The 22,417-nt window shown below is 29.8% G+C and overlaps 1 protein-coding gene and 1 pseudogene across 1 annotated transcript; one reads left to right on the top strand and one right to left on the bottom strand.

The window, feature by feature from the left end:
- Positions 1–10,242: 10,242 nt before the first annotated feature.
- On the top strand, positions 10,243–15,976 carry LOC105765797 (protein PIN-LIKES 3). The gene is made up of 11 exons (XM_012585047.2): positions 10,243–10,384; positions 13,339–13,508; positions 13,591–13,670; positions 13,878–14,002; positions 14,188–14,309; positions 14,440–14,625; positions 14,811–14,903; positions 15,070–15,170; positions 15,247–15,299; positions 15,388–15,576; positions 15,661–15,976. The coding sequence occupies exons 2-11, from the start codon at positions 13,374–13,376 to the stop codon at positions 15,783–15,785; spliced, it is 1,209 nt and encodes a 402-aa protein (XP_012440501.1). The 5' UTR covers positions 10,243–10,384; positions 13,339–13,373; the 3' UTR covers positions 15,786–15,976.
- Positions 15,977–17,150: 1,174 nt separating this feature from the next.
- Positions 17,151–19,062, bottom strand: LOC105766934 (3-dehydrosphinganine reductase TSC10B-like; annotated as a pseudogene).
- Between the last annotated feature and the right edge of the window lie 3,355 nt (positions 19,063–22,417).

Raw genomic sequence — 22,417 nt, 5'->3', positions numbered from 1 at the left:
GTAATCAAAATTCCACTTAGCAAAGAGAATCCCTTTGAGTATTCAAAGAAGGAGAAGGCTTTACACTGAAAAGTGTGTGTTATGGAGGTAAAAATGATTTCCTTAAACTCCGTATATATGAGTTATTTTTTTATGTCCATGGTTTGTGGGAATTTTCATTTAGTTATATCGAACTTGACTTTGTGCTACTCGTCAAATATGGTATATGTGCTTTCTTTTTCTTGTCATGTACACAATCTTATTATTGGTTTGTGTGGATCTCCATTGGATGAGGTCTTAGTTTGAAGTTGGGCATTTGCTTTATATATACTCGATGAAATGTCTAAATGGTATTTGCAAGTTTAAATAGTTGGGTTGTTGTCTTGTATGTTGCCGATGAAATGTCTAAGTGAGTATCTGCGATTTTAAATACTCATGTTATTTCATATTAATTACTTTAACAGGTGGTGGATAAAAGTTGGATGCTTACTCCGAGATTTAGTGCCAATCACCTGGCTGGAATAGAAAGATTTCTATCATTGGCAATTGGAATATCACTCTTTAACAGAAAAATATATTGTCTATGCCATCGTTGCAATAATAGGATATTGCATGAGCCACATATTGTGGATGGGCATCTTCATCTTCATGGTATAATAAAATAATATAAGCATTGGTTTTTTCATGGAGAATCCATTGAAAGGACATTGGTGCAAACCAGTCAAACGGACATTGTCATAAGACAATGAAGCTTATATAAGAGATCTCATAATATTTATTTATTTTATTTTATTTTGACATCAGCTTTACTATTTTTCAAAATAGATTTTTCTAATGAAAGAGAACTATAGGATGAAGCATGCAAGAGGGTGTTACAGAATGTTAGTTTCTTATTTAATATCTTCATTGTTTGCTCAACCAATAATGAATGGTTGTACTGATAAAAATTGTTGATTTAGCTTCAATTTATGGTTCTTTGGCTATTATTAAAATATTCTTCCCACGTGTTCATGTTGTTTCTCATCTAACTCATATAAATAGAAAAGGTACATTGTTATTTTTGCAGTTAAATTTCAGACTAGAGGACTTGATGATGAGGCCTTCAATTCAGATGATGATGAATGAGGCTTGTTGCATATTATGTTTGTATATGCATATATGTCATGGGAAACAGGTTGACAACATGTTGGGCAATATATTCATTGAATGCAGTTACTAAGTGATGTAATGGACAACAAGCTGACAACATGTTGCCAATGTGTTGACTGCTTCTATTAAGATTTTGTATATAAACTATGTCGAAACCACTTTTATATTTGAAAACAGAATTTGATTTTTAAAAATGAAAATGGAGTCGCCACCGACCTTTATTTGAGGTGTGGTCGGACCACCTTGAAAACGATTATAGGTCTATGAACTTTGAGAAAATAGGTTCGGGAGTCGGTTACGCACGAGGAAGGGTTAGCACCCTCGTAACGCCCAATATTGGTACCGAATTGATTGTTTAATGTGGTAGTGTCAAAAATTTGAATAGGTTTTAAAATATGATCCTTTTAACTTTGAACAAATTGAATTAAATGATAATACACTCTTATTTCAAAGAAATAAAATGTCACACCCAGTGGGTTAGGGCGCAACATTTTTAATCTTCAAAATTAAGTTTATCTTTTGACTTTTTTAAAACCTATGCATTTTGAGAAGCATATCTGATTATTTGGGTCAAATGAAAAATCAAAACCTAGTAAGTTAGGGTTCAATTTCACAAAATTCCTAAATATCGAATATTGCCTTCATTTTTATTTATTATATTATTTTTTAGAAAAAATCCTCATCTCGAGAAAACTACACGTCATATCCAATGCGTTAGGACATAATGTATCGAATTACTGAGAATGAGCTTTTTATTTATGTGTTTTGATTAAAGAACATTCTCGATTATTTAGACTCAACGAGGAAAATTGGAACCCAATACGTTAGGGCTCAATTCTTTCGAAGATCCCAAATACCGAACATTGCGTTATCTTGAAAGTTTTTGAATAAATTGGTTTTGATACTTAAATGGATCATAATTTTTAAAACAAATGTAGTATGATGGAATAATAATGTATAAGTAAAGAGGGTGATTTGTAATCTAAACATGCACTAAGCAATAATAAACAAGCAATAGATAAATTCTAACAAGAGTAGCAATAATAATTTTAATCACATTATACAAATTCCAATATTGATGTTCAAAATTAAAAGATACACCAAGATAATAAAAATATGTCCTATGCATAAAAGTTTTAAAATAAAATATATAAGAATATTCAAAAGTAAATTTTAAAACAGAATAAAAATAAAACATCAATATATATATAAATTATATCAAATTTTCATAAATATATATATTGTAATACCCGAAAATTTCTACAAGAAGGAAAGTAAGATAATATCTCCGATATAGTAAAATAAGGAAATAAAGTGCTAAAAGGGTAATTTTGAGTTATGACAATATTGGGAAGTATATTATAACATATTAATTCAAGAAAGGATTAAATCGTAAAAGTGAGAAAAATTTTGTCACCCAAGAGTAAATACTCAAAAGTTGAGGGGTTAAAGTGTAAATATGAAAAATTTGAAGGACCAATGGTGTAAATATTTTAAGGGTGGAATAATCTAGAAACTAAGAAAAATGGATGGATTGGGACTAAATTGAAAAAGGTGAAGAAGTTTGAGGGACTAAATCACAATTTTACCAAATTAAGTGATGACTAAAGGATGTAATTTTAAAAGATCATAAAGGGCAAAATGGTCAATTAGAAGAGAGAGAAATCTAGAAGATAATGATGATGTTGGAGATATTTTAGATTAATAAATAAATAAATATTAGTTTATTAATATTTTAATTTTATTTTTTAAATGATATTATTTTATTATTATTAATTTATTTAGTATATATATATATATATATATGTGGAAAGAAGGATGAAAAGCAGCCATCCCCACCATTTTTGCATGCATTAACGTGAGAAGAAGAGGGGAAGAAAGAAAGCTTTGTTTTCTTTACAATTTGGTCCTTTCACCAAAAATTCACCATTTTCACTTAGAAATCAAAGAAATTTCCATAGCCACCAAGAGAGAAAATTGACAAGGAGACTATGGGGAGCTAGAATATCAAGTTAGATTCAAGAAATAGAGGCTGGAGCAGAGAGAAAATCAAGTTAAAGATTGAAGTCAATTGAGCAAGATAAGAACATCATGATTTCAATATATTTTTAGTTTGATATCATTGAAAAAGTATGAGATTGATGTTAATGTAGGGTTTTATTATATAAGGTTATATGTTCTTGATATGTTAGTGAAGAGAAAATAAGAGAAAGTGTTGAGAAATAGTGTAGAGAAGGAAAATAAGAGTGTTAATAGACTTAGTAATCAACATTTTACACTAAAATAGTTTTGAAACAGCAGCAGTAGTCTGACTTTGAAAATCTACCAAAAATCGTATAAATTGAATTATAGGATGAAAAAAGTATGAAATTAAAGCTTATTGAGTCTAGTTTCTCATGGAAGAAACGTTATAAGCAATGGAATTGTACATTATGAGATATAATAGGTTTTGTGAGATAAGGTCAGAATTGTTTCGGGTTTCCCTGTACTGACTTTGGAAAATCATAAAAAATTGGATAAAAATAATTAGAGGCTTAAATTTATATTTTTAAATCCTTACTGAGTCTATTTTTAATAGAAATAAACGGTAACATCATTTGAATTCTGTACGAGGAGATAGTTAATTTTTAGTGAAGAAGGGTCGGAACTGTCAGACAGCAGAACAAGGATGACTTTAAAGAATAAAATGTACTTATTGGCTAAACCAAAAATTCTGAAAATTTTATGGTAAGAAGATATGTGAGTCTAGTTTCATAGAAAATTAAAGAATCTTAATTTTTAGTTCTTTATCTCAAGATATAAATGATTTAGTGACTACGACTCAAATGGACAGCTTTGAATGAATATATAAGAAAATGGTGAAATTATAGATAATGTTACCTATAAGCATGTTATATACATTAAGGATGTGGAATGGAGAGGAGGAGGAGGAAAATATATGATTATTCAACTAGCATGAGTTTTCATTAAAAATGACCAATTTACATGTTTTAGGTTCAGGGACTAAATTGAACAAATGTGAAACTTTATGGGTAAATTTGTAAAATGTCAAAAGTGACCAAATTGCATGAAATGAATTGTTTTATTATTTAAATTAGTAAATTGAATGAAATATTAATTTAGATCAAGATTGGGTGGAAATTGAGAAAAATAGAAATTTTCCAAAATGTCCTCAATTTTGTTATTTCGCAATTTAACCTAGTAAGTTCGTATGAACTATATTGTGTATAATTTTAATAGAAGTGGATGCTATTTGGTAATGAATATTATATATGTGTGTGTTTTATTATTGGAATTGAATTATTATTGGTAATAGGTATAATTATTAGATGTTTTAAAATGATTATCGGAAGCTTGATTGGGTTGGAAGTTTGTTGGAGATATATCACATTATCCATTGGTTCTATTGGAAATTTTGGATGATTTGATTCTGGTTATACTGACTTGTATAACTTAAATTGGTTAATGTCAGCTCATAAATGTTTTGATTTTGATTGGTTATAAATATGAATGCTTGATGAAATGAAATGTCTGAAAATTAATTTGTAAACTCCGATAATGCTCTATAACCCTATTCGAGAAAGATACGGGTTAAGGGTGTTACATATATATTTTAATAAATGATGAATTAAATGATAATATGTCAAGTTTGAAAAGAAAAGTGTATAATGGATTTTAAAAATAATGTATGATAATTTTAAAACATGTTAATAGTAATTTAAAATAATAGCATATTACATCTTAAAATCATATTAATAACAAGTTTAAAAATAATGTCAAGCTAAATATTAAAATAATACTAGATTTTAAAATATATATATATATATCAAAATAAGAACCAATTAAATTTAAAATTAAGCTACTAAAAGCTAAATTAGGATTGAAATATAATTTAAAAAAGGAAAAAAATAAAAATAAAAAAATTATGGATCAAAGATGAAATTGTAATCAAAACGAAATTAAAAGGGTTATAAACAGAAATAAAAAATAAAGAGAGGCTAAATTTGTAATTGACTCAAAAATGAGGGACCAAAACAGCAATTAAGTGCACAAATCTAGGTACTTAGATCCAATCGTTGAAAACGACATCGCTAAACTGAGGACTTAAATGAAATCGAAGTTAAATACACAGTAAAAATTAAAAAATGAAAGAAAACTGAATTGAAACAACACCAAATACAGAGGGGCTTATTTCGAAAATAGACCATTGAGCAAAATGCACAGATCCTGCCCCAGGTTGGGTCACCATGCGGATTATAGGCCTTCAAACGGCGTCGTCTCAAGGCCACTGCCACAGGCTTTAAACGACGTTGTTTCTATCGCCATATAAAAGCTAAATTAAACCCCAAAACCAGCAAATCTTTGATTTTTTTTAAAAAAAACCTAAAAACCTACATACTATCTAGAGCCGCTCCGATTTTTGGCATCCCCGCTCAATCTCCGATTACGACGAAGAGGACGAGGATTCAGCTTCGCAACAAAAGTAAAATCCTTAACTCTTCTTTTGTTTCCCTTTCTCAAACAGTAAATAAAAAGAAAAAGAAATCGAAGAATCGGAAAATGAGAAAAATCGAGAGAAAAAAAAAACTCAAAATCACCTTCAAAGCCTGATTTCCTTTTTCTTTTTCTTGATTCTTTTCTCTATTTCAGTGTGCGTAATCATTTACAGTATCCTTTTTCTTTTTCTTGATTCTTTTCTCTATTTCAGTGTGCGTAATCATTTACAGTATTCCAATTGGCTTTTTATAGCCAAAATTACAAAATAAAAAATAAAAATTAATACAAAAATCTATTATGTTATTCTCTCGCCCTTTTCTGTTATTCTTCCTTTTGCTGCTGCTTGTGTGTGTATTTTGCAGGTACTCAGCCAGCTTGGAGCAACGGACGGAGGCGCACACGCGCGGAGGTGCAGCACGCACGGGGAGGGCTGTGATTTTCCTGCTGTGGCGACTGAAGGAATACTCCTTCAAAATGGGCTAATTGGGCTTAGGTATTGGGTTTGTAAAATTTGGGCTTAGTGGGTCTGATGGGTTTATTCGGGTTTTTGGGCAGTTTGGGTATTTGGGTTTTTTTTTATTTGGCTATTGTAATTGGACTTTAAAATGGACTAAATTTTATTCATTATTTTATTTATTTGTTTTTTGTAATGTATGTGGGCCGGGCATAAATTGGGTATTACAAACTAATAACTGCATTATTCAATGGTAATTTTGTATTAATATGATCAGTTTATGTGAATTAACTGTTCAATTAATATAATCTCAAACTTGTCCAAACCCAACACATACAAAGTTACTCATATTTCGCCAAAATAGGCTCTTCAAAAGTCGGGAAAAAAATTGTAAAAAAACATAGGAACTGAACCAACTATGTAAGGTGTTGGCGTAAACAAGGTTTATCCTAACCTTTTTAAGGTTGTCTTAAATGGTTCCATCCTAAACTTTTTAACGTTGGCATAGAATGGTCTATTCCAACATTTTTTGAGTCGATTTTTGCATCTAGTACAACCTTTATAAAACTAGCGTAGCACGATTTAACCTGACGTCTTGGTTGACATTGAATCAACCTTTCTTGTGTCGACATAAACGTATAGTAACTTCAGTTTTTTAGGTTGGCTTTGGTTGGCACATGTGCCAACTCTTTAAAAGTCGAACCAAGTGCAACCTAACTCGACTATTTTTAAGTCGCATTTGACGGGGGGCATGAGCTAACTCTTTAAAAGTCGACATATGAATGCTTTATTTTGACTTTTTTTGGGTTGCCTATTTACTCCTATCCCAACCTTTTTTAAAGGTCAACCTTAACTAGGCTTTACCATCCTTTGAATAAAGGTCGACCTATGTTGAATTATACTGATGCTTTTTTCAAAACTGTCGTGGTACCTATACCAATGATGCTAACAACGACGTTTTCAAAAGGCATGAGAATCACCGAGAGTGCCTATGCCAACCTCTTTTGCATCGTCCTAAGTAAAAAAAAAGTGTCACCATAGGCCTATTTTGTTGTAGTGTGGTATGCTAGTTATTATTAAAAGTCTTTCAAAGGTGATTTTCCGAAAATGAATATAGAAGGATGTGAGCAAGTTTATCAAGCCTTGTGATATTCGTCAAAGGTTCAAATTTGACAACTCACATTTACTAAGACTGTTACAAACCTTGTCAATACATGATGAAGCTTAATCCCGTGTTAGCATGGATTTTGTAGAAAGTCTTCCTAGGGAAGAATGCAATTTTGGAGATAATGGATAAGCTAACAAAATATGGCCAACTTACTAGGTTGAATTACCCCTATATTACTATTGATGTGGCTTATACTTATATAAACAATGTCATTAAACTACGCAGATTGCCTAATAACATGTTAAGTGATAGAGATGATATCTTTACAAGCAACTTTTGGTAAGACATTTTTAATATTCAAAGGATTACATTACATCTCTCAACTGTCTATCATCTTGAAACTAGTGGGTAAAAATATGTTGTAAATAGATGCTTAGAGGTTTATTGATATGCATGGCTAGGAATCATCCTAAAACTTAGTGTAAATGGCCCTCATTAACATAATGGTGGTACAATACCAACTACCATTCAGATACTGAGCTCACTCCTTTCAAAGGCATGTATAGATATGCACCTCCATTACATATGCTCTATGGTTCTAGTGGTTCTCAAGTAAACCAAGTTGATGTACATTGGAGAGTTAAAATAAGTTGTTTCAACTATTGAAATATCAACTAGAAAAGGCTTAAAGAAGGACAAAAGTCAAGCTGACAAACACAAGTCTCAAAAATAATTTCAAAGTGGTGATATCATTTACTTGAAGTTATAGCTTTATAGGCAAAATTCTTTTGTAAACAAGCAGTACCAAGAGTTGTCTCCTAAGTATTTTGAACCCTACAAGTTTATTGATAAGGTAGGAGTTGTTTCTTATAAACTAGTTATCTGTTAGATTTCACTTACATCTAGTCTTTCATGTTTCTCAACTAAAATGAATGATTATGGCTCAGCATAGCATTGGATCTCAATTTCCTATTCTTGGCTCCATACCTAGGTTGAAACCATTTAAGGTGTCAGATAGGATGATGGTTAAATGATAAGTGCGTAAATTCCTAATTATTTGAGATATTTCTCCAATTTAATCATGTTATTTAAGTTATTAATTATATTTTTTAAATTTATATTTTATTTATTATTGGTTAGGTGAATAATTAGAGAAAAGTGAACTTAAAGTTTACTTTTGGCAAGTTTTTGCGGGTTAGACTTTCAACACAATACTGTTTTAGTATTTTGTTTCATAACTTGAGTTACAGAACTCCGTTTTAGGCCCATAATATACCATTTTGAAGGTAATCGAAAGATCTATCCAAAGTAGTTTCATGACTCAAGCCCAAAAAATTGTCAAGAAGTTGTCTAAAAATGACCTAGAAGTTTGACGCAAAAATCTACCAAAATTTTGTTTTATTTAATTAATTACGCTTTTTCATTTTCTCCCATATGTGAGTTTTACCCTATAAATAGACGGTATTAGGTTAATACCTAGGGGAGAGCCACTCTTAGTATTACTTTTTTGTGTTTTCTTTATTTTATGAAATATTAAACTATTTTTCTAGTCAAAGAAACTTCAAAGTTTGATTCAAATAGTTTGTGAGATCTATTTGTTCTTAATCTTTTCTTTGTTCTTTGGTATTTGCATGTATTTTATTTTAATTACAAATATCTAGGTTTGTTGAATATAGAGCTCGATTTGATTACTTAAAATATTTTCCTTGCCAATTAGAAATGTTAAATCCATAATTGTTTAATTGATTCAAATACTTGTGGCAAATAGCATGGTTGCGTTTGTTGAAGCATGCAATTTATGTTATGTGGACATGCGATCTAACTTCATAAACCTCATGTGTTTGTTGGTTAGAATTAGGTCTTTCAAGTTATTAATGCTATTAGTAAGCTAAATCATTAGCGCTAAGTTATAGGGTTGTTTATTGATAAGAGATCATTTCGACGAGCTACCTCTTAATTGTCAACGAGGTAAGAAGAGATTGATTGCTAGGTGCTAATACGGAAACTATAACAAATTTATCAAGCAACACTAAAAATTATCTTTGCATTGATGATCAAATTTTTAGATCAAAACAGAGATTTTACTTTTAGCTAGAACTTCGTCATTTTAATTTTTCATCAACTTTTAATTATTGCTTTCTTGTTAAGTTTTAAATGTAAAATTTTAAAGAACCCGTCATTTTTGTTGTGTTTATCTTTATTTAAGAAATAAAATAGTCATCAATCTTCCTATCTACAAATGGAAATTTAATTATATGAGATTTCAGGCGGAGAATAGATCAACAACCCAAGTCCTTGGAATAATTCCTTCCGAGTTTGAGTTACAAAAAAGCTTTCTAGATTTTCAGCCTTGAGGTCAAGCCTGTTTGAAGGAAGATTGGTAGTATTGGTTAGAATTAGTGAGATTCACGAAGATGAATTAGTTTACATTTCAAATCCTGATATAAATTGTTATTATATTACAACAGTGGATGAATATTATACTTGTTTTCTAAACTTTGCCTTCTTCTTTCTTAATTTGTATAGTAAAACTCAAATAAAACTGACGAAGATGACACTACAATCTCAAGGCCCCATACCACTATCAAATATTACAAGATTCATTAAGTAATGGAAGTCAAACTAAAACTCTCTTATTTGTCCTTTTCCTTTTGAAACCAGAAAAGCAAAACGGGTGACATTGAGCTTCGTTGTATTTCCACAAAGTGACCATTAGTGATCATGATGATGAGGTTGTGAAAGTTTTTGATATTCTACATTTAAATTCATCATTTTACTTTTACTTTTAGGTTGAAATTTACCAAACAATATATTGATATATTTTATAATTAAATATGATTATATAATTTCTTTTGCATAATGAAATATTTCTATTCAATTACTGTTTTAGTGAATGTCAGATGGCACTTCCTAAAGTCATCCATTTAAAATATAGCTGAAGTTACTAGAATATTTTTTCTTGAATTCCATAAATAAATTATTAACATGATTATAGTAAACCATCCATTTTATTTTACAGTTTTAAGCAAGTATCTATAAATGCTCAACTTTCTGCTGTTTTAGCTAATGGAATAAGTTGTTGGTATTTGAAATGCATGAGAAACTGTGCTTTGGTTTCCTATATATTCTAAGCCTCCGAACGCATTGCTATATGAACAAAGGTCTCTGGAATTCTTGGCTTCACAACTTTACCAAAGGTATGTACATAGATGTTATTTCATTTCACTCCTTTCTTCTTATCAATATAATTCTATTTCTATCAGAACATTTAATTGAGATAGATGTTGTTTCCTTCTACTCCTTTTTTCTTTGGATTTGTAATTTTAATTAATAAATTTATGTATCCAATATGCAGGATGGAGTCTCGGTCTAATAAATTTATCAATATAATTCTATTTATCACGAATAATGTAATATTTCTATCCAAATAAAGTTATTAAACCTTATTAATAACTTTAATTATTTTATATTTAGCATATTTATACATACGTGACTAAAATATATTTTCCTATGCATACAACCTATATTTTTATTAACTTAAAATTAAGATATAAATAAATATCAACAATATTTTGAAAATATCAATAAATTCAAATTAATATATTAAAAATAATATGCTCATCAATACTATAATTTATATATTAATTCAACATTATTGATTTGATTAAACTAGAGCTGGTAAAATTCAAACCGTCCAATGGAATTTCAATCTGATATGTTTCAAATGGAGTAATTTATTTTTGAAAAGTGGGTGTGGGGCGGGATGGGTAGATTTTTTTTTTTTTTTTTTGTTGGGCAATGGGTATGGAACGATTATAATTATTGCTTCCTCTACCCCACTCCAATTTTTTAAATTACCATTTAGACATATCTATTAGCTAAAATAGCTAAAGTAATTATTTGATATATCATCTATGGAATATTTTAGATTCTACAGATGAATTGAGAGTGTGACAAGTATTACATTTATTTATATATTAAATTTTAGTATACCTTATAAAATATTTGACACACCTTAAACATGCTTGTGAAGCCATGATATATAAAATAATTTTCTTTATTCTAATTGAGAAAACCTCTCTCCCATCCCTTACTTTCGAGAGCCTCTTACTTCTAGGAGGCTAACCAACTAATTAATTAATTATAACGTTTTTTTCAAATTATAATTAAATATATTTATAAGTTGAATCTAAGATGCGACCTATTGGTCGAGTGTTATTTTTCTAAAAGAATTTAGGTTCAAATCACAGTTGTAAAAATATATATATAATTATAAGTTTAATTAATATAATTATAAATATAAATAATACATATCTAAATAATTATTATCAAAATTAATCATTATAAAACATAATTGGATTGATAATCGAAATAATATTTGAACTTAGGCCAAATAAATCCAAATAAGACATGTGCATGTTCATCTTCTCTAAGAATAGTTTAGGTTTAAATTTAAACTTGTTATACCCTTCACCTCAACATGACCTATGGTAAAACATAAGGCAACTTGCAAACGACCCTTTGCTGGGAGTGATCTGCATACAACCTTCCACTAGGAATCGTCTGTAATGACCCTTCATGTAGGAGTTATGACGACCCGTAGATAACCTCTTACACATCTTGTCCGAACCAGCTTGGAAAGAGCCTACTACACACCTTTTTGCGAGGACCATTAAAGCATAACAACCTTGTACAACCTTAAGGACAAGAGTGTCAAACCAAGATCACACAATACATTATATGGCAACAACTGACCTATAATGGTCATACCACCTGGCTAACCACACGATCATGTAAACCCCCCACACTGTTGACTACATGACACTACATGACAAGGGGTGACTCCCAACATAAACCTTGGTACACGAGAAACCAAACATCGGCTCATTTTCTCCTGGGAAACCCTAAATGACAACCTTAACTATCTCCTTCTCCTCCTCCTCCAATTATCACAGCTGAACTGGCATTCTTTTTCACCACCCCTTGTTGTTATTGATTTATTGTATCAACAAAACTAAAAACCAACCCCTTATATTTAAATATGATGAAATTCCAACTCAAAAGTTTAAAACTTCTTTAAATGTTTTCTTTTTGGTGTCTTTTTGGGCCACGTTTCGACGCAAGTAGGTAGCTTTTCCGCAACATGACCTCATTGTACCTAGCTAGAGAATAGAAATCAAAATGTTAATGGGAGTGATTCTGAAAATGCCCCTTTTTTTCTTTACTTTTTGTCTAAAATTTTGATTAATTATTTAACGCACAACTATTTTCCACTTATAGTGCAGCTAATAATAACCCTAAAAATCTAAATTATTTTTAATTCAATATAATAAATGATTCTTTGATATATCGACTAATAATCATACAAATATTATTATCTATACCATATATTAAGTACTTGATGTGTTAATATCAACATCAATCGAACATAAACTCAGTTGGATAATAACAAAATATCATTATTTTATAAAATAAATTATGTTATTTTTAGAGTATTTTATCGTTTTATATAAAAAATAATATATACACACAATAATATTTAAACTCAAGCCTATATGGTTTTTAGATTTTGTACGTAATTATTCGACCAAAAATTATTTGTTATTTATATTAATCTTTTATAAAGTTATTTGTTACCATGGTGTACCGTAATTTAGTATAATTAATATTAGTTAATTAAAATAAAATAATTTTTATTTACACTATTATTATTGCAATTTGAAAGTGTATTTTTTTCTCCAATTTAAGAGTTGGAAGAGATTATCGCCAAATGCAGGCATTATAAAATAAATAAATAAATAAATAATTCTATTTAATAAAATACTATTTTATATATTTTTGTTATCATTTTATAAGTTTTCAGTTATTTATCATTGAAATTTGGGAAAAATATAGAAATTTAATAATTTCGAATCAGTTTATTAATTTCATGCCTATCTTATAATTTAAAACTTTAATTTTATATAAATGATTATCACATTAGAACACATATCTTAGCTTTAAACCCATTTCGTTGTTTCCTAGTTGCGCAGCAATTTCTTAGAATAAAACTATAAATTGTCAAAGATTTGAGTTTTCGAAGTTGCGATAATGATCTGTTTGGGGTGCTTAGAGAATTGAGAAATCATATAAATTTATTCTCCATTTTCAGGAAAAAAAAGTAAAGAGAGGTAATAATATAGGCCAATGGGATTTCTAAATATCTTCATTGTAGCACTGATGCCCGTTCTTAAGGTAATATTGATGACTGGGATTGGCTTCTTCATTGCTTTGGATCGCATAAAGCTCTTGGGGCCTGAAGCAAACCACCATCTGAACAATGTAAATTACATTTAAATCAACCCTTTCTTCTTTATTTCTTCTATTTACTTACTTACTAATTCATATTTTACTCTCTTTGTAGATTGTATTCTATGTGTTAAGTCCTGCAATTGCCGCCTCCAGCTTAGCTGAATCGATCACTTTCCAAAGTTTCATTACATTGTTAGTTCCATTCCTTTCCATACCTTGTGGAGATTGTTCTTTTGTCTTTCCTTAAATTACTTGGTCCATGGATATACAGATATCAGGGGTTTTGATTTCTTCTCCCCAGCAAGATGCATCTTAAAACACATTGGAGATCACAACTTATATATCTGATAGATGTAGGGTAAATTTTATAGAGTAAGGAGTTCATTTTTGGCTTAACAGGTGGTTCATGCCATTGAATATTCTGCTCACATTCGTCTTCGGTTCAATACTGGCTTGGCTTCTCATCAAAATCACTAAAACTCCTAAACATTTTCGGGGCATTGTCATTGGTTGCTGTTCTGCCGGTACATTTGTTATTGATAACTATAGATAGTTATAGATTTCTCGCTTTTTATGGATTAATGGATTTAATGTGAATAATAGATGAATTTAAATTTTAAGATAATTATGTAGTTTTGAAAGTGAAATATCTGTTTTCAAATTTTTTATTTATGTTTTGGTTATTAAATTGTCCTTTAATATTGAACAGGAAATCTAGGGAATCTGCCTTTGATTATGGTTCCAGCAGTGTGCGAGGAGCCAAATAATCCATTTGGAGATCCATCTGTTTGTTCCTTACTTGCTAGGCCATATGCTTCACTATCTTTAGCGGTATAGATATCTGATTATTTTTCAATATCCATTTTTAAGTTGTTTTTCTTTATATATTATATGAGAGTTTGAGATAGATAGAGGGATAGGTGTTTATGTTATATAATAAAATTGGGGTTGAATTATACAGATGGGAGGGATATTAATATGGTCATACGTGTTTGGTATGATGCGGCTGTATACAAATGAAGGCACTGAAAATGAGACCCCTTCTGAAACAGTTGCAGTGAGTTCCACTGAATTAGCTGTTCTTCCTTCAACCAATGCCCATACCATTTCAATGCATCCTACCCCTTCCGATGCCAAAATCATAAAGGTGTATTATCTTTGCTCCCTTTTTCATCTAATTTTTTAGCTTTAATTCTGATTTTCATTATTTTTTGTTTATATAAATGAAAACCTTCAAAAATTGAAACGAGATTTCACTGACTCATTAACACACTATTTTACTTACACGATTGAAGTACTAGCTAAGTGTCTCATGAAGATTTCGGAATATAGATGTCAGCTTGGAAGAAAATAATGCAGCAGATGAAGATCATTTCCAAAAAGGTTGACCTAAAGAAAGTATTTGCACCTACAGCAGTAGCTGCGGTATGCCACAAATTAAATCCGAAAATTCATATATTTTAAGTATAATGATCATATTTAATCTATAATATATTTATATAACTTTCATTTCAATACATTAATGGTTCATGTTTTATATATAAATATGTTTTTATATTACAACTTAATTATTTTTGGATTTGTTAAACAGATTGTTGGGTTTATAATCGGGATAGTGTCTCCAATCCGAAAACTAATGATTGGAAACAGAGCTCCACTTCGTGTAATTGACAGCACTGCATATATGTTCGGGTATGAATCCTTTGTTCCACATCCTATATATTGATTTCATTGTTTTTAATAATGAAAATGATGATGTTAAATGCAGGGAGGCAGCAATTCCATGTATGACCTTGATAATGGGAGCAAACCTTTTGAGAGGTTACTGTTTTCTCTTTATTTTTCTTACAACAAGAGTTTATTCAGTATCAATCAACTGATATCTGTAAAATGGTGGGTGTTGGTGCAGGTCTAAAAGGATCGGAGGTGAGTCGAAGTGTGATAATAGGGATAATAGCAGTGAGGAGCATATTGTTGCCGGCGTTGGGGATCGGTGTGGTTATGGCTGCTCGCAATTGGGGGTTGATTGCATCAGAGAATAAGTTATATCAATTCGTTCTTATGCTTCAATTTGCTGTTCCACCTGCAATGGCAGTAGGTAATGACAATGATATACGATTTATACACATATATATATATATATGTGGATGCTAACTGGGTAGTGTAACGAACACATTGGCAGGTACCATGACACAATTTTTTCAGCTGGGTCAATGTGAAACATCAGTGATAATGCTTTGGACTTATGTAGTAGCAGCACTCTCCCTCACACTTTGGTCTACCTTCTTCATGTGGATTCTGGCTTAACTAGTATTTGTTAGCACAAAAAAAAGGAAAAAGGGTTAACTTTCCTAAATGGGGTAGAATATTTCTAGCTTTGTGTATGTCAAGGTTTTGATGTATAGGATATTAGAAGTTGGATGTTAACTAAATTTGATGTAACGGAAATTGAAGAGTTTTGATCATATATATATATATAACTTATATTTTGTTGTTCATTTTTTAAGATTTAACAAGTTCAACAGTAGACCAAAGGTCCAATCAATTTGGCCTCTCATTTTATTTTTCTATTAAAAATAAATCAATTTTAAATATAAAATATTTATTTATTATATAAAATTATATCAATAAACTTCACAAATAAAATAACTGTTTACAAATATGAAATATACTCATAAATTATATAAAATATTTTATTATTTCTTATTTCTTACCTTTAAATAATTTAAAGTTTAAATGGTAAAAAAATAACTTTTATTCAACCTCATTCATGTATCAATAGGTGCATATTGTTTTGTCTATATAATCGGGCAAAATAAATCAATGCAATTATTATATATCGAAATTTTTACTAGTGCAAAAAAAAGAGTTTGGTGTTGATTTATTAATGAAACAGTGCGCAACAAGTTGCTAGACTTAATTATGGGCCGGGCTATTCGTCCAGTCCTGAAGTTTATTTGAAAAGTGAGAAGATTTATATAAAAATATAGACTCGAAAAATAAGATTTGACAACAAACAAGACTTATTTTCTAAATGTGTTAGCCTCAAGCTAATTTTTTTTGCTCGGGCCCGGCCCAACTTGAATCACACGCCTATATGTTTTTCCTTTTTGTATTTTCAATTGGTTGGGAAACAATTATTTTAATATTTGTAATGTATTTGATGTATTACATTTTTAGAAAAAAAAATTATATTAAAAATGTATTACAGTCAAGTCAGACCTAGAAAACAGATCTAAAATTTTGCATCGACTCAGCCCAACCCATGATTAGATCTAACAGCAAGTGATACAACTAGAACTCTAAAATCAAATTGACTATCTTGGTTTTAATTCATTCTAACACCCAAATTGATTTTTTTAAGCCAAAATTCATAATTTTAAGGCATAATAATTTACTTAGCCCTCTAATTTTATAAAAAAAAATCATTTTAGCTATTCATTTAAATTTTTTTACTTTTTTAGGCATTAAATTGATATTTTTTTGTCAAATCACATCAAAATAAATAAAAAAATTAATACTTTTAACTTATTGACGTTGCATATATATGAATTCCTATGTGGATTACACATAATTTATTTATTATTCAAACAAACTAGAAGTCTAAAAATGAAATTTACTATCATGCATTGTAACACCCAAATTGACTTTTTTTCTCAGCCAAAATCATAGTTTTATTAATGAAAAAAAAGGATGTGAAGCTTGTGATATTAAGAGAAGCAGAGCAGACACATAGGTAATGTATAAACACCCTGTAAGAGCTGAATGATTACAAAGAGATCAAATGCCGCAAACAACACTTTAATCTTATATATATACATATATATATGTTGTGAGTAAAAGGGCTGGGGCTGGGATTATCATAAATATAGTAAAAGAAAAAAGAAATGTGGTACCTTCCTGAAGACCAGGAGTTTCAGTGTCAGGAGGGAAAATTAGAGAGACATGAAGGTTATCAGAAATGAGCTCCTGTTGCAAAGCTTCTGCTAGCCCTCGCAGCCCAAATTTTGTTGCTTAAATGCCTACCTATTTTTTTACCCCCAAAAAAGAAAATCAATCAAGGAAACTATAATTTATAGCAATTTATTACAACAATGAATAACTCATACTTTAATACAATAATGTTACCATTACTACAACCTCCAATTTATATATCAAATTATATATATATTAATCTGAAATTGCTAAAATAAACTTCCTTGGACATGGCATTTCTTACTCTTTTCTTTTCTTTATTGTCATAGCCTCACTAACTTAATTACAAACGCATACAGATATAATTGGTTAAATAACTAAATTCCTTCTAAAATTAAAAAAATAATTTAGGTTTTTTAAGAACAATTATAATTTTAACTTTTTTTTAAGAATTAATAATTTAATTTAAGCTTTTTAATACATTAACCCTTAAACAAAACTTCTAGCTTACCTCCTAATGTCCTTGTATTCTTTTTATAAACTATAAATTCTATTATTTTATAGAAAATGTGTTTTATATCTCTCAAACAAAATTGGAGCAATTTTTCCTTTCTCAAATTTGAAAATAAATAATTAAAGACAATTTATCACAATGTCAATTTCTGTCAATTGCACATAATTTTGATTTATATAATAACAAATTTAACCTCGAAGTTTATATATTTTGTCAAATTAATTTTGATTCTAAATAATTCAACAAACTTAGTCTCAATATTTACACATTTATACAAATGTTACAGGCTAATTTTGTTAAATCAAGACAAGTCGACAAAATGTGTACACATTAAAGGTTAAATTTTATTATACCAATTAAAATATGCACAATTAATGAAAATATTAATATTACAATTAATTATCTTTAATTTATTAATTGAATTAATATAGCTAATTCCATATCACTAATTTTTTCTAATTGGCAATACTAAAGTCAATCTGCCATTTTATAACAATAAATAAATAATAAATTTTATTTAAATTTAATTATACGATCTATACATATTAATATAAAAAAATTAATGCTTTATAATTTTATAAATAGTATAAAGTAAGAAAAAAAATGGAGATACGAGTAGACAAGAGTGATGAACCTACTTGACCGACTTGTGATGAGACAAGAGCAATGGCAGCTGGCGCGCCATCTTTCCTTTACTTCATCAATGGCAAAACCGCTTTGATAACGTTAAAGCTCCCCATCAATTTCACATCTATTATCAACTTTATCTCATCCAGTCCCTGCTTCTCCAATGCTTGCGGTACAAATATTCCCTGGTTAACCACCAGCACGTCAATGGGCCCAGATTCCACCACTGCTCCTTCCACGGCGTCGCATTCGCGGACGTCGGCAGCGAAGATTGCTACGTCGACGCCGTGGGCTCCTCCAGTTTATGGAGGGAGCGAGACAGGAGAGAGACACGAGCTCCTTCTGACACGGCTTTTTGAGCCAAGGCCAAGCCGATGCCACTCGAACCGCTGGTTATGAACACGTGACGGTTTTTTATTGGTATGGTGACCGCTTCTGGCCGGACGATGAAGTATAGGAGGAGGAGCAGGAAAGGTGCAAGGGGGAGAGTGAAGAGGAACATTGACGGTTGTGATGGGAAAATGGACGGTGGTGATTAAAAGGGGGTGTTCAAATATGAAAGTTGCTCTACACCCAAATTTATAGACGTCAATATGGATGAAGCGTGAGTACGGTTGATAAATAATTATTTATCAAAATGGCGTAGTTTTGTTTTTTTTATTTAGATTTTTAGATAATTTGAATTTTGTAATCTATATTCGAGTTAAACTGAAATTTTTAACTTTTTTTCTTATTTAAGTTTATTCAATAACTCAATTAACTTAAATAACTCGAATTAATTAATTTAAAATTTAATTTTTATCAAATTTTTCGAATCGAATCTTGCCTAACCTTACATACCACAAAAAATATATGTGTTTCTAATAAGTAAATTTCAATATCTTAATATTTATTAAGGTAATAGTTGTCATATTTAGTCCACAATATGTAATTAAAAAGATAAAAGTTGAAAATTATCATGATTAATTATTACATTATTAGCTCTTAAGAAATATAGCAAATATTTGGAGTGTTTCAAATATATTTATCACGCGTTTAGTATGCTAAATATAATATTTCAAAATAAGAGTATTGTCAACATTCTAGCTATTTTTAATTTTATATTTGTAATCTCTTATAACTCATTTCTTAAGTTATTTTAGATGATGGACATAATCTTAAATTTTGAATTAATTTATCTTTTGTTTTTATTATGTTAATCAATTTAAGGTTTTTTTCTTAAATGTGCTTTTAGATAATCTTACATTTTATAATAAGGACAATTTGGTAAAATGCGCTTCTAAATAATCTTACATTCTAGCCAAATGAACCAAACAAAGTAATCTCACATTTCACCTATAATCTTACATTCTGTAATCCTATTACTAAGCATAATCTAAGATTTAGTGAACCAAACGGATCCTAAATTCAATAGAATTTACTAATTACAGATTTATCAAAAAATAATATATTTATAATTATAAGCAATTACACCTAAATTCAATTATTGAGTACCCTTCAAAACTCACATTTAATGTCAATATACAATAATATTATCACTCCAATAGTAGTATCTTATTGTAAATTCTTGAAGATTTTAATTTGCTATTTATTTGTTTCTTTAAAAGAAATTTTTGAAAGAGAAATCTATTAATTCATTCCGTGAATGAGACCATAAGATTCGGGAGGGGGAAGGAAACAACAAACACCCGTCGTAGGCGGTGAAGAACAAGCTCCATTAACACAATAAAGGTTTTAACCTCAGCATCAATAGATCATTATGACGCACTGACAATTAGTTTTATCACAACTCAAACATGACATATTTGAAGTGATTGCAAGCACTTAATACGACAAGGAAGTCAACATCAAATGGTCCAAAGTGACAGATAAAAATCGTCAAGAGAATTGAACATCCAGCAAACTGGAAATGACGATGACAAAACCATCCCTAAAATTATTTGCAAAAGCAAGACTACATGCATTAACAAAACTAAAAAACATGCTAACAAAAACTTCAAAAAGTTAAGACTTGTTAAACAATGGAAAACAAACAAATATATATATATAAAACTTAAGATAACACCGGTTCAAACTGACTCATGAAATCATTTATTATTCTGAAATACTCTCAAAATGAAAACAAATTAAAAAGCCGACGAAAAGTCACCTACATTTTAAGAGAAACTACTGGTAGCTAATAGAGTTTTAGCGACGACAAGCACTGCCATTTGTCCATTACAACTTGTGAATATAGCAAAGAGACCCACAAAATATATTTGCAAACTAAAAAGAGAGAAGGCACATGGAGAGAATGAGGGAAAGAAAGAAAAAGAGGGTTAGTGGGATGAAGGGAGAAAAAGGCAAGCAATAGCCAACCTAGAGGCTAACACCGCCGCAGGGCAAAACAAAAGTGAAGAAGTAAACGGCTTGGAGAAAAAAAAACTTTGAAAATTTTAATTTGCTATTTACTTGCATTGATTATTATAAATCTATACTTATTATAAAACTTCTAACTAAGTTGGTGTGTTTGGTTAATCCTTTTGGTACCAACTTAGCTGAAAAAACAAAAATACCTTCACTTTACAAAATAAATTATATTATTTTAAGGGTATTTTATCATTTTATATCTTTTATTTAGAAAAATGCACAATAGGATTTGAATTCATGTGTCTTTAATTTTTCACAATTATACTTTACCTTTAAACTAAAGCCTATTTTATGAGAAATTATTTTATGGATCCTACCCACCACATCATTTATGGTCACTTTCCAATTATTTAATGACATTTCAACAAAAATTTTTCATGTCATTGATACATAATTTTTGTATTTTTTTACCATGAACTCAGAACCTAAATCTTGAACCTCAAATCATAAACCCCAAACATTGAATTTTGAACTCAAGGTTTAATGTTTAGGGTTTATGGTTCATGGTTTGAAGTTTTGGGATCGAGGTTTATGGTTTGGGGCTCAAATTGGGGGTTAATATTTTAGGGTTTAGGGGTCAAGGTTCAAGGTGAAAAAAATTATCAAAATCATGTATCATTGACATGGAAAAAAATGTTGAAATGTCATTAAATAATTGAAAATGGATCATGGATGATGTGATGAGAAGGGTCCATAAAATAATTTATCCTCTTTTATTATTTATATTATTTTTTATAAATATATTTGTTAAATAAATTTAGTAATATATAAAGATTTTTTATTATAATAATAAATATTTGAATGATTTGCAAAATGTGGTAGGTAAAAAGAAGAATTAAGACTAATTTACCATTGAGGTTGAAAAGTATTTTTTAAAAATGTGGTGAAAAACAGTTTTTGAAAAGTTTGATGGCGTTTGCCACTTATAATGGCCCAAACATGTACAGCCCAGACAAAAACAAACAAAAACAAATAAATAAAAATAATAAAAGTCCATTTACAAGCCCAAAACCCTAAATATTGAATCTGCTAACCTAAAAACCCTAAAAGCTCAAAGCCCAAAACCTAAAAACTAAATAAGGAACCCTAGCCACCTCTAAGACCTCACTAGCCGCCACCGCTCCTCTCCACGTCAATAGGCACGTCGCCCAAGGTTTGCCCCTGCCATCATTTCACCTGAAATGGCAAAGGCACATCTCCCCACCATAATTGACCGAAAAGTCTTTGCCATCGTCGTGAAATACCTGCAAAAAAAAGAAAGCAGAAGACAGAGCAGAGAACAGAAAAGAAACAAAAATAAATATTATAGTTTGGCTATAAAAGCCACAGCCATCACAGGTAACGTTTGGATAGAAAAAATCGAATACAAAAAAAAAAGAACAACAAAGTTAAAAAGAAAATACGAAGGTAGTCCTATTTTGTTTTTCTTTTTCTTTCTTCTTGTTTTGAAAAATATAAGAAAAATAAAACAAAA

Source organism: Gossypium raimondii, chromosome 5 (genome assembly GCF_025698545.1).
Source record: "Gossypium raimondii isolate GPD5lz chromosome 5, ASM2569854v1, whole genome shotgun sequence".
NCBI lineage: Eukaryota > Viridiplantae > Streptophyta > Magnoliopsida > Malvales > Malvaceae > Gossypium > Gossypium raimondii.
This window is presented reverse-complemented; position numbering and strand designations above follow the sequence as displayed.

What these genes read in the sequence shown, in the direction of transcription:
- LOC105765797 (XM_012585047.2), top strand. Translation starts at nt 13,374, where the DNA reads ATGGGATTTCTAAATATCTTCATTGTAGCACTGATGCCCGTTCTTAAG. An exon ending in CATTGGTTGCTGTTCTGCCG is followed by an intron (nt 14,003 to 14,187) that starts GTACATTTGTTA and finishes AATATTGAACAG; the next exon opens with GAAATCTAGGGAATCTGCCT. An exon ending in TCCACCTGCAATGGCAGTAG is followed by an intron (nt 15,577 to 15,660) that starts GTAATGACAATG and finishes ACACATTGGCAG; the next exon opens with GTACCATGACACAATTTTTT.